The sequence below is a fragment of the Hyaena hyaena genome, unplaced genomic scaffold, assembly GCF_003009895.1.
Source record: "Hyaena hyaena isolate Hyena2069 unplaced genomic scaffold, ASM300989v1 scaffold_231, whole genome shotgun sequence".
NCBI lineage: Eukaryota > Metazoa > Chordata > Mammalia > Carnivora > Hyaenidae > Hyaena > Hyaena hyaena.
In genome coordinates, this window is record NW_024080862.1 from 1,019,582 (window position 1) to 1,032,746 (window position 13,165).

Below are 13,165 nucleotides of genomic sequence, written 5' to 3' on the forward strand. Positions count from 1 at the left end.
GAGAGGAAGGGGCGGGGCGAGAGCGGCGCAGGGCGCGGGCAGCGCGAGAGGAAAAGGCGGGGCGAGATGAGGGGGCGGGGCGAGAGCGGGGTCCGGCGCAGACTGCGCGAGAGGAAGGGGCGGGGCGGGCGCGCGGCCGTTAGCGCGCGGCCGTTAGCGGTCCTGCTTTGACAACGGTCAGTCACGCGGTGGTCCGCACGGCCTCAGTCTCCCTGGGTCGCAGTCCGCGTGACCCGGCCCCCTTTTGCATGTTCGCCCCCTTCGCCGGCGCAATCACCGCGCAGGGCGGCCGCCGGCGAGGTAGCTGCCACGGCTTGTGACAACGAATAACTCACCGGACAGCGGCGCCCTCGGCGACAGCTGGGTGGGCGGCTCCAGCAGCGGAACGTGCGCTACCGGGAGAAGCGAGCGGCGGAGGCTACCTCCGGCCCGGCCCCGCACCAGCCGCCCGGCAGGCGCGACATGAGCCTGGTCTGGGATATGCGGGATGCTCCTTGAGCCCCTTCTCCGGCTGTTACCTCCGGGGGACGGTTGTGGCCACACCGACACGTATTTTCCAAATAAATCATTGTTGATTCTTGCGGCGGCGGGGCCGAAGACGCTAATTTATTTTTAATTTTTTCAGCGAGACTTTACCCAGCACTCATCCAGTGAAACAGCTTGATAACCATTTCAAGGGAGCATCCGCTGGGTTAGGAAGTCTAGGACTGTGGAAGCCGGCATTTGCAACGTCCCTCCTCAAACGCTCTGAAGATTGTCTTCAGTTAGTCTTCCCGTAACTACCAGTGTGCCCAGAATCCCATTCAAGGAACGTCTTGGTCCAGCGATGCAAAGAACTGACGTTTCAAGGTTTTATTTCTATTACTAGACGCCCGGTTTTCTCCCCAGCAACCCAGAGTTGCTCAGTAATCACTAAAGTGGATCCCCCTAGTGTACGCCCTCCTCCTCTTCCAGCCCGTCCGAGTGTTTCTGTTGAATAAGAAGCCGTCAAATGTCATTACTCCTGCGAGTGCAACTCATGGGTCAGAGGAGGAGATGGAACAAACATAGAGGAAGAACGGTCTAGTCTTAGTTCTCTGAACAGCCAGTTGCCTTAGTAGTTGTATCTGCAGGGAACAGTTAACAGTCCCTGTAGATGTTCACACTCCCCAGCTCTGATCTGAGGACATGGGTGCTGGAGGGTCTGTCCCTGGAGTGACCTGATTCACTCAGCTCTCCTTGGAAGAAATGCTGCCCTCCCCTCCCTTTCTTCATGGGAGTGGATTTTATGACTTTTTCATTTGTCTCTTTCATGGATTTCCCCTTTAACCAATGAAAACTAAATTTTCAGTCGGCTGACATTGGTGGGGGGAGGAGTGCAGGGTGTCCTCTCCACTCTGGGACATGTTACTCTTGGGTCAGATCTAGACAGAGATTGGGAACAGACCAAACCTCAATGGTCTGCTGAGCCTGGTGAAAAGCGATAGGAGCTAAGGGGTGATTTGTCAGACAAAGTCTCTTGTCTCCCACTAGAGGGCGTTCTTGCTTTAGGCAGTCAAAATCCCAGGGGTTCTTTTCACTAGGAAAGAGCTACCTTCTCTAAGCTTTTACTGGGTAGAATTAAGGCACCTGTACTTGGAGGCAAAAAGAGCCCTTTTTCCCCCCTGAGCACTACCTCATGCATTTGGTAGGCACGAAGAAAACAAAGACCCACTTAGATCAAGCAATAGTTCCAATTCTTACTCTGCTGAGTGATAGCAGTAACTGATCTTGGGCAAGTGCCTCTCTGTGACCTCTCTGTGCCTCAGTCTTATCTTGAAAATAGGGATAACGGTGGTACCTCCTGCATGGGAGTGTTTGTGAGTTACCACACGTAAAGTGCCTAGAACAGTTAACACAATATTTGTTGGCTAATACTAGCCTTGATACTGGGTGGGTCCCTTTTATTATGTCACATGCGTTAGGAGGTGAAGTACACTATTACTTTGACCCTGTAGAACCAAATGTAGAATTAAATTGCTGACCAAACCCTATTTATATTTATAGCTGGAAGAGCCTATATTGTCCTCATAATAGTATAGAAGAATTTAAGTTAGAAGAGAGAGGCAGCAGCGAATGAAGACTATTAAAGAAAAGAAGAAGGAACGTCAAAGACTGAGGTAGAGGAGGTGACATAAGGGAATTTGGGAGAAATTGTCCAAAGGCTTGTGGTATATGCTACGCTTGTGTGGCCTTGGGGGCTGAGGTTGGGGAGTATGGAGGCAGGCACCAGTGGTCCCCTGGAAGCTGTCCAGTCACCTGTGCTCTCAGGGCTATCCCTAGTAATGAAGTGCTGGAGCCCTAACCCTAGATTCATATCCTGGCTCTAACGCTTGCTAAACTAGGTGACCTGGGCCAGGTTACTTCATTTCTTTATGCCTCAGTTTCCTCATCTGGAAAATGTACATCATAATAACACCCGTTTCTAGAGCCTTCTGTAGATTCTTGCTTACTGGCAAGAATAGTGCTTCACAATAGGAAATTTACACTCAACTTTAGTATTTTTTTTTTGATGCTTTGTGAGCATGGTACCACCAGAGATTCAGAGTATGTGGCAGAAGAAACAGTAGAGGGGGGGTTTACTCTTGCATTCATTCAGTCTACACAGGCAGCACAGCCAATGGGAACAGGAAGAAAAGTACAATCTCACATAATTCAAATAATTTAGTGGGTACAGTTTGTGCTGTCAAAAGATATGCAATAAAAAAAGAAACCAATGTCTTAGCCTTTTGATATTTTGCCCCTTCATCAGACTCATGGAGGCATTTTGAGGGAAATGATACAATGGTAGTCGACAGGATCCTCAAAGACCACCTTGTACTTCTTCCTTCTCTTGTATAGAAAATCTGCCAAGACGAGGGTAACCCAAAGGAAGCCGTCTTCAGGGCCTGGTAAGAAAGACTGGAGGCTCTGTTCAGCCACTGCCTTCTGCCCTCAGCAAAGGCCACCTATGTAGGGTGGCAACAGACTTGCTTCTCTGTCTGTCCTACTTCCCAGATTCTCTAAGATCCTAAAGAACTCAGGGTCCTTCAATTTTGAAATGCTTCATCCAATGTTCAAGAAACAAGTGAATTAAAGCCACCTGAGACAAAAGTATACGAAATGTGCAGTTGTAGCCAATTCCTTCAAAAGTGGCCAAAATGTATACCTGATACCATGTAACACTTCATCCCAACCTCCATCCTTGTCAAAATGTCCTCTTCCTAATACTAGACTCCTCCTTATACTTAGATTGTTATACTCCCAAATTGAATTCTTAACATTCTCTCTTCCAGTTTGCCGGCTATGCCTTCAAGAACCTGGGGATCCCGAAAAACTGGGGGAATTTCTTCAGAAAGACAATCTCAGTGTGCATTATTTTTGTCTTGTGAGTATAAGGTCCCCTTTCTTTTCAGTGTTTCATGGCATTTGCTATACAGTCTGTTCTGTTTTTCATCTAGCCTCAATCTCTAGCCCTGTTTGTTTTTCTTAATAGCTTTTTTCTTTTTTTTATGTTTATTATTTATTTTTGAGAGAGAGAGAGAGAGAGAGAGAGACAGAGTGTGAGTGGGGGAGGGTTAGAGAGAGAAGGAGACACAGAATGCAAAGCAGGCTCCAGGCTCCATCCAAGCTGTTAGCACAGAGCCTGATGTGGAGCTCGAAACCACAAACTGTGAGATCATGACCTGAGCCGAAGTCTGATGCTTAACCGACTGAGCCACCCAGGCACTCCAATAGCTTTTTTTCTTTTTAAAACCTAGTTTTTAGGGGCTCCTGGGTGGCTCAGTTGATTAAGCTTCCCACTTCGGCTCAGGTTGTGATCTTGTGGTTCTTGAGTTCGAGCCCCGCGTCGAGCCCTGCCCCTTGTTGAGCTCTGCCCCTTGTCGAGTTCTTGTGCTGACAGCTCAGAGCCTGGAGCCTGATTCAGATTCTGTGTCTTCCTCTCTCTCTGCCCCTCTCCCACTTGTACCCTGTCTCTCTCTCTCTCTCTCTCTCTCAAAAATAAATAAGCATTAAAAAAATTTTTTAACCTAGTTTTTAAAAAGTAATATACATACCTGGTATAAAATCCTGACAGTATAAAGTATGTACAAGTAAACAGTTTATTCTCAAACAGTATTCCCAATACTTCTCAAAACAGTATTCCCAATCCTTTCCCCTCTCCCCAGAAGCACATGCTATCAGCTGTCCTTCAAGCTATTTTTAACACTTTTTTATTAGCTATAATTTGCATACCATAGAATGTACCCATTTTTAAGTGTACAGTTTGATGAATTTTTGTAAGCTCTTTTATCATGGGGATATAATGTATATCCTCATGTAAGCACTGCCCCAATCAAAGTAAGTATTTCCATTACCCCAGAAGGTTCCCTCCTCCACTCTTCTAGTCAGTCCCCTCAGAGATCATCACTGTTCTGATCTATAGATTGCTTTTGCCTTTTATTGTACTTTATACAAATGGAATCATACAGCAGTTATACTCTTGTGTCTGGCTTCTTTCGCTCAATGCAGTGTTTTGGAGATGAACCCCTGTCGTTGCATGTATCGGTAGCTTGTGCCTTTTTGTTGCCTAATGGTATTCTGTTCTATGAATATTTTATTTTATTTTTTACTTTTTAGCATTTCTTTATTCATGTATGTAATTTTACATTAATGGATATATATATATATCCTTCCTCCACATTCATGGCATAACACTCAACACTCCTGGCCATGCTTTATTTTATTTTTTTCTCATCATTCCAAAGCTGAGTTTTTTTGTTTTTTTTTTTTACAAATAGTTTATTGTCAAGTTGGTTTCCATATAACACCCAGTGCTCATCCCCACAAGTGCCCTCCTCCATGCCCATCTCCCCCCTCCCTCCCCACACCCATAAGTCCTCAGTTTGTTCTCAGCATTCAGGAGTCTCTCATGGTTTGCCTCTCTCCCTCTCCCCCACTATTTCCCCTCTTCTTCTCCCCCATGGTCCTCCGTTAAGTTCCTACTAATCCTCCTATATGGGCAAACATATGATATTTGTCCTTCTCTACCTGACTTATTGCGCTCAGCATAACACCCTCAAGGTCCATCCATGTTGCTACACATGGCCAGATTTCATTGTTTCTCATTGCCATGTAGTATTCCATGGTATAGATAAACCACATCTTCTTGATCCATTCGTCCGTTGATGGACACTTAGGCTCTTTCCATGTTTTGGCTATTGTTGAGAGTGCTGCTATGAACATTGGGGTACATGTGCTCTATGCATGTTCTATGAATATTTTATAATTGGCTTATTTATCCATCTGCTGATGGACATTTGAATTGTTTCCATTTGGGGCCCATTATAAATAAAGTGGTGATGAATATTCCTGTACAAGTGTTTTTGTGAACCCACATTTTCACTTGGGCAAATGCCTCAGCGTGGAATTACTGGTTGTATGCTCCCTGCGTGTTTAACTTTATGTGAAGTTGCCAAATCACTTTTCAAAGTGATCTTACCAGTTTACACTCCCACTAGCAAGTTCTGAGAGTTCCAGTTGCACATTCTTGCAGTTCTTGTAGAACTTGATATGGTGAATCTTTTTCATGTTACCCATTCTATGAGGGGTATATTGGGATCTCACGTAGTTTTAATTTGCATTTCTCTGTTGACTTAAGATGTTGAGCTTCTTTTTGTGTGCTTATTGGCCATTCACTTGTGTTCTTTGTGAAGTGTCTGACCAGATATCTTTCCTTTGTAAAAGTAGGGCTGTTTTGTCTTATCAAGTTATAAGAGTTTTTAAATATATTCTGAATATAAATCCTTTTTCAGGTATCTGTATGGTTTGTTACTATTTTCTCCAAGTCTGTGGCTTGCCTTTTCATTTTCTTAATGGTGTCTTTCGAAAAACAAATGTTTTTAATTTTAGTGAAGTTCAGATTATCCGTTTTTTTCTTTTATGGTTAGTGTGTGTCCCAAGAAATCTTTGCCTATTCATTGAATTACCTTGGTGCATTTGTCAAAATTAATTGACCCTATACCTTTGGATCTGGATGATTTATTTTATGTCATTGATCTATGCATCATCCTTATAACAATATTGCATTGTCTTGATTATTGTAGCTTTAGAGTGTTTTGAAGTAAGATTTGTAAGTTCTACTGTCTTTTTAATATTGTTTTGGCTATCAAGTCCTTTTCCATGTAATCTATATTTAGCTTGTCAGTTTTTCCTTAAAAAAGAAAAAAAAAACCTGTTGGGATTGAGATTGGGGTTGCACTGAATTTAAAGATCAATTTGGGAAGAATTGACAAATAATATCGAATCTTCCAATCCATGGATGTCATATATTTCCCCATTTATTTGGGCCTTTTAAATTTTGTCTCAGTAATGTTTTTTAAAAATTTTTTGTTATTTTTTTATTCAGCAATTTTTTTTTAGTGAAGTCTTACACATCTCTTATTAAATGAATGCCTAAATATTTTGTGACTTTCATTCAATTATAAATGGTATTTAAAATTTTCACTTTCAAGTTTGTTGTTGGCATATATAAATGCAGTTTATTTTGTATATTGATTTTGTATCCTGCAATCTTGTTAAAAGTTCACTTATTCAGTAGTTTGTTTTTATTTTTAAAATTTTTGGTAAATGCCTAAGGATTTCCTGTGTACACAATCATGTAGTATGAATAAAGACAGTTCTACTTCTTCATTTCCAATCTTTAAATTCTTTTAATTCTCCTTGCCTTATTATACTAGTTAGGACTTTCAATCTAGTTTTGCACAGGAGTTATATGAGTGCATGTCCTTATGTTATTTCCGTCATCAGAGAACAGCATCCTATTTTTCAACACTAAAATATGATGTTAGCTCTAGGCTTTTAATCAGATTGAAGAAGTTTCCTTTTATTTCTTCTTTGCTGAGGATATCATAAATGTGTGTTGAATTTTGTCAGATGCTTTGCATCTATTGAGATGGTATTTTTTCTCCTTTATTTTGTTAATGTGGTTTGTTACATCAATTGAATTTTTGAATGTTAAACTAATCTTGCATTTGTGGTATAAATGCTGCTTGATCGTGATGTGTTATCCTTTTTATATAGTACTAGATTCAATTTGTTAGTATTTTGTTTCTTTTTCACATCTATACTTACGAGAAAGATTGGTCTGTGATTTTCCTCTCTTGTAAGTCCTGTTTGGTTTGGGTACCAGGTCTTGGTTAATGCCTTTACAAGCATATACATTTTCAACATAAAAATAAATATACTATACACAGTGTTTTGTATTTTGCTTGTTTTGTTTTTAATCTTTTAATACTTATGAAGATCTTTCCATATGGAACATATTGATCTAGTTTTTTTCTTTTTAATAGGTAATTGGTATTCCATGGTAATGGGGGATTAGAGTATTAAAACAAACTGCTCTTAAAGGACATTTAGACTATTTATAATCTTCTACGGTTGATTTTCTTTTTATAGAAGTAATAGGTGCTCATTATAGAAAACATTAATAATAGAAGTATAAAAAACAAATCACTCATATAGTCGTAAAGCCCTGAGATAATTAGTGTTAAATAGATATGTTTTAAGGCTAATTGGGAACATAAATCTATAATTCAAGCATCCTCAAATCATCTAGCCTTGTCGGGTCACCTTTATGTGATGTCAGAATAAAATCATCTGAGCCCCCATTACACATTACATGTAATTGCTGCAGGCAGTCCAGTGCCCTCCCCAATATTTTTGGGAGATTTTTGGGGTGGGGCTTGAGTGCTGACATTTTTCCAATGTGCGTACAAATAAAAGTCTTTGGGTACATAAACAGTTTATCTTTTTTTTCCCTTGATTTCCCATTCTACAATCTGCTCTGGTGGCGTTTCAGAAACAAAAGTACCTTTAAAGTGTGTTTTTAAAGAAAGTTTAATTCCTTCTCTTCCCCAATAGGCCAGAATGACTATAGTCAGATATTAAAGCCCTGTTTCCCTTTCTGTAAAGAATATACTCTGAGAAGAGCATATTCTGTACCAAGGCGCAGTACAGTGGGTGGGCTAAGAGTGTGGGATCTGTGGGCCTGGGTGTGAATGTCATCTCTGCTGCCTCTTTGCTGTGTGACCCCAGCCATGTCACTTACCATCCTGTACCTCAATGGGCTCCTCTGTAAGAGGAGGACCACAATAGTATCTGTATCAGGATTATAGTGAACATAAAACGAGTCAATACACAGGGAGCATTTCCCCAAAGGACTCAGCACACCAAAGCAAAGCTCAGTAAATGAGAGGCAGTGTAACACAAAGATATGTAAGGGCTCAGCTTCTGGAGTCTTGTGACCTTGAGCAGGTCACATAATCTTTTCTATAAAATGGGATGATGACAGTACCTACCTTTTGATGTTGTTACAAGGATTAAATGAGTTAATATTTGAAAAGCACCTAGAACACCCAACACATTACACAGTTAATGCTGTGTAAGCCTTTGTGCAGTAAATTATCCTGTAAATGCGTATATGCTGTATATCCTGTCTAGCTCTATATACCCTCTCATCCTCCTCACCCCATTGCACTGTTTCACTGATCATCAATGCTGACAGCCTGCTTCTACTGCTCCCCCAGATCCTATCTAGCAAGCTGCCTCAGAGAGGCCATTCCAACAGAGGTTTCCATGGATTCCTGCCTGAAGACATCAAAAAGGAGGCAGCCCGGGCTTCTAGGAAGGTTAGAATCCCCCAATACGGGGGCCTGGGCCTGGGGGTAGGCCTCTTCCCATACCTCTCTGATAGTCTCTGTTTCTGTTCTTTTCCCTAGCTGCTAGTTTAGAAGTCAAAGGACTCCAACTGGCCGTCCTCTTAAATTGCAAGCTTCTCTGGGGTGTAGTATCCTAAGTGAGCAACATCCTGGGAAAACACTTGAAGTGCAAGTTCAGGGTGCCCCCAGAGCTTTCAGGTCAACTGTGAAAAGGGAATGGCTTTTGCTTCACAGAATTTCCATTCCATAGAGTGATGTGCCACAGAGTGTCTGTCCATCTTTCTTGGGGCCCTGAGCACGCCTGGGATCTCATTTGCAGATCTGCTTTGTGTGCAAAAAAAAGGGAGCTGCTATCAACTGCCAGAAGGATCAATGTGTCAGAAACTTCCATCTTCCTTGTGGCCAAGAAAGGGGTTGCCTGTCACAATTTTTTGGAGAGTACAAGTGAGTGACGAAGGGAAAAAGTTGGGCTGCCCCTTCACAAGTTGCTCTTAATTAGCCACTAATGAAATCAGAGTCCAGTTCTCACGGGCCTTTTTTGATTCACTGGTGAATCTGTCCCACCATTCAATAATGAGAAACAGTGTGTTGGCTTGGCAATTTCACAGGGGTTACTTCTTGCTTCCCAGACCCTTCTTAAATTACAAACAGCTGGGCTTCTTAGACAGCTGCTCAGAGCTAAGTGGGCCTTTCAGGAATAGGAGGCTGCGGAGACGATCCCGGGAGTTTTGTTCAGTCGGGGAACAGCTATGAGGAGGCATGTGGGCTGTTCCTCCCCCTGGTCCTCCTCCTCCTCATGCATGGGGGTTCACTGTGCATCGGCCTGGGTGGTTGCCCTTCCTAGGCTGGGCAGTTGGAAGACAGCATCAATAACAAGCCAAGTAAGTCTGTTTACTCTGCTACAGATCATTTTGCGAAAAACATCGCCCAAAACAGAACATCCAGCAGGGGAAGGCAGGGGAGGAAAGCTGTGTCTTATGTTGTGAAGACTTATCCCAAGCAAGTGTTGAAAACATCCAGAGTCCGTGTTGTAGTCAAACCATCTACCACCGCAAGTGCATACAGGTGCGGCTTTCTCTGCCCTGGGGACCTTCCACAGTTTCTCTAGTTCAGAGCACCGTGGGAATGCTCAGGCAATCTTGGCTTCCATGCTCCATCCTGGAGGCCTGTATGCAGGGCTGGCTCCAGGCAGTCAGAGGAAAGTCAGCCCAGTCTCTCGTCACCCATGACCTGTAAGACCTGATTCATGATAACATTTAGACTGAACAAAATCCTTAGGATGGCTAGAGCAAATGAGCTTAACCTAGAATACGTCAAGCAGCCTCAAAATCAGCCTTGCTTCCTGGGATGGAAGGGACAGGACCCCAGATGGGTCAGCATTGCCAAGCCCCACAGCCAGAGATGACAGCTGAGGCACTCCTGGGAGCTTTCTTGAATTGAGCTAGGTCTCTGGTCTAATACCTGGATTTGCACCCCCTCACACTAGCTTACCCACAGCTCTTCAGTGGAAACCTCCAGTCAAGCTCTCTTAGCAACATCCTCTTTGTGAAATGAGGGTTGGGGTGGAGAGGAGGTGATCAAAGATGGTGTTTTTATAAACACAACGCTCTTCCATGTTTCTCTTGCAGAAATACGCCCACACATCAGCAAAGCATTTCTTCAAATGTCCACAGTGTAACAATCGAGAAGAGTTTCCTCAAGAAATGCTAAGAATGGGAATTCATATTCCAGACAGGTAATGGAAACTCTAAGGCAGGAATTGAGCCAGGGAGTGGGTTGCCTAGATTTCTAGAGAGGAGGCGAGTGTGAGGGTAGTTCAGAAAATGAAGAAGCAATCCATGCCTTCGTATATGGGAAAGAGAGAAGGAATGGAAGGAGGGCTTTTCAGTTATAAAAAGAAAAGGAGTGGGGAACCATGGGGGTTGGGGTAGACAAGTTCCTGAGAAGGGTACTTGGGGATCAGAATTCCCTGGTGGGTTGGTTCTTGAATTCCAGTGGGGAACTAAGGAACACCCATGTTCCACTCATCCTGCCTCAACCCTCTCCCACTGCCAGGCTGCTCAGCGCATCTTGTTTAAAATATTCAGGCAGCCTGTTGCACTCCTTTCCTATGCTAGCTCGAGTTCTTTCTAGCTTCTCCCAGGTTTCACCACTGATTATGTGACCCTTACTCAGTGTTTCTTCTCCCACTGTAGAGATGCTGCCTGGGAACTCGAGCCAGGGGCTTTCTCGGAGTTGTATCAGCGCTACCAGCATTGTGATGCCCCCATCTGTCTGTATGAAGGAGGCAGAGACAGCTCTGAGGACGAAGGGTAGGGAAAGGCTCCTGGTTAGAAAGATCTCTCATTGGTGCCATCGTAGGGTTAGACCTTGACACAGTTATTAGGAGCAAGAAATCCGCTCTTGTCTGCAGACCTCAGGGTCCCATTCTCGACCAGCCCAGGACACACTCCTGCACAAGTGGACAGGTCCCTGCGGAGCCCTCTCCTCCTCGTGCCCAGGGCAGAAACCCTCAGATCCAGTTCTTTCCCAAATCCACTTTTTGAGTGTCTGTGCCCGACTGCAGGGTCCGGGACTTGGCACTCAGCCACATGTGGGTCATGGGTAAAACATATGGTGAAAAATGCCTGGGAAGCCCTCGGCAAAGGCCTGGCCTGTAGCTAGCCTCCTGAGAGTGATAGTGTGATACTTGTCTCCACACCCCTTGGCTCTTCCTGCAGGAGGTGGCGCCTCATTCTGTGTGCTACATGCGGATCCCACGGGACCCACAGGGACTGTTCCTCCCTTAGAGCCAACAGTAAGAAATGGGAGTGTGAGGAGTGTGCACCTTCTGCTGAAGCCACAGGTGGGACCCTCCGGTGGTCTGATCTAAGAACTGGGGTGCAGGTGGGGGAACTTGTGGTGCCTGGGAAAGGGGGAGGGCTTGCCACCAGATGGGGACTTGTAGTTGGTGCCTTCATTTTGGGAAGGAAAGTGGCTAGGGAGGGGCTTAAGGACCTGAGCCTGAGGGGCAGAGGGTTGAGTCTTCCTCTCCCAACTTTCTCTCACCACAGACCACACACCTGAAAACTCAGGTGCCGTCCCTTGCTTCAGCAGCACCTTCCACTCCCGGGGGCATTTCTGCAGAGACACCAGCCTGGAAGAGAATCCAGGCCCTTCTTGGACTGACTGGCCAGGACCTTCCTTACTAGAAAAACCAGAGTCCTCTGGTGGCAGGAGAGGCCACTCCTGGCAGTCCAAGGGTGTCAAAATCACGAAGAGCACCAAAAAATCCAAGTAACAGCTTCTGAGTAGTTGCTGCTGAGCACGTTTGACTATGAAGCTTTGCTCCTCTAGTGGGTTTTGGGGAGAGAGCCCTTTGGGACTGTGAGACAAGGAAAGGGGGCCAGCAGTGAGAGTATGAACCAAGGAAAGAGAAGTCCCCGGGAGATGCCAACCTCAGAACGTGTTAGTGGTTACAAGAGCGCCTCTGCTCTTTCTGCCCAGAGAGCCCTCTTCTCTTCTCCCACCCTAGTCTGGTTCTCATATACCTCTCCCTACTTCACCCACGTTTGTTATTATGCAAATAAAGGTTTTCTCTCCATTGGCGTCTCCTCATAAATTCACTCTGGAATTTATCTAGCATTCAGAAGAATCCAGAGGGCAGAGCGAGAAAATAGAAAACTCATGCTTCTAATCTATAAAATGCAGTGGATAAATGTAGAAGTCTCAGCTCAGAGCATAGACACGTTGCTTTGGATGGAAGCAGTTTGCAGAGAAATCAACTTTCTCTGGGTTGATGGGTGGGGACAGGGATTTCATCATTGCACAAATAAACACAGGCTCCCATCAGGGAGGTGAGCGCGCGAAGGAGTTTACACTAGACTGAGAATGGGCCACTATTGCAAGGCTTGGGATCCTGGGCCCCAACGGCGCAGGGGCTGCCGTGCTCACACTGGGTGGAAGGATTCTGTTCACTCAGGCGGTGCGGTCGATGGCGTACCTGCACTGAAAACCTCGCTGCCCGGTGGCTTGGGCATTTCTATCTCGCGTAAGGGAGTCGTGCCAGAACAGCCGCGTTAGACAAGGCAGCTGGGAACCTGGCAGAAGGTCTTGGGAGAAACTGAAGAGAACCTATCTCACATTTGTTTGTTTTTAATGATTTTGTGGGATTTAGATTAGTGGGGGAAACTCAGGACCTTTGCCAGATACTCAGTTCTCAGGGTCTCACTGAGTCATTGTCACCAATGGCAGAGGACAGGGTTCTCAGTTCCAATGTTGCTGACCCCGGGGGACGTACATCCTTGGTGTTTACAGTGATCACTTTCAGATACGACCAGATTCATTTGGAATCGCATGCGGTGTGGGATGAGGTGTTTGTCTTTTTGTCATTAAAGTATATAGGTAAAGTAATACAGAATTTTAAAAGCCTTAAGTTGAGAAGTACTAAAAGGAAAGTACTATATAATGAAAAATGGTCTCTTGAATTA

The 13,165-nt window shown here is 44.5% G+C and overlaps 1 protein-coding gene across 1 annotated transcript; it reads left to right on the forward strand.

Annotated features, from left to right (window-relative positions):
- The first annotated feature begins 216 nt into the window (after window positions 1-216).
- PHF7 (PHD finger protein 7) lies at window positions 217-12,279 on the forward strand. The gene is made up of 11 exons (XM_039243617.1): window positions 217-849; window positions 2,026-2,138; window positions 2,860-2,909; window positions 3,294-3,385; window positions 8,565-8,666; window positions 9,016-9,140; window positions 9,602-9,761; window positions 10,325-10,431; window positions 10,892-11,008; window positions 11,417-11,541; window positions 11,750-12,279. The coding sequence occupies exons 2-11, from the start codon at window positions 2,095-2,097 to the stop codon at window positions 11,974-11,976; spliced, it is 1,149 nt and encodes a 382-aa protein (XP_039099548.1). The 5' UTR covers window positions 217-849; window positions 2,026-2,094; the 3' UTR covers window positions 11,977-12,279.
- The last annotated feature ends 886 nt before the right edge of the window (window positions 12,280-13,165 follow it).

What these genes read in the sequence shown, in the direction of transcription:
- PHF7 (XM_039243617.1), top strand. Translation starts at nt 2,095, where the DNA reads ATGAAGACTATTAAAGAAAAGAAGAAGGAACGTCAAAGACTGAG. An exon ending in GTGTGCATTATTTTTGTCTT is followed by an intron (nt 3,386 to 8,564) that starts GTGAGTATAAGG and finishes CTGCTCCCCCAG; the next exon opens with ATCCTATCTAGCAAGCTGCC. An exon ending in ACCACCGCAAGTGCATACAG is followed by an intron (nt 9,762 to 10,324) that starts GTGCGGCTTTCT and finishes TTTCTCTTGCAG; the next exon opens with AAATACGCCCACACATCAGC.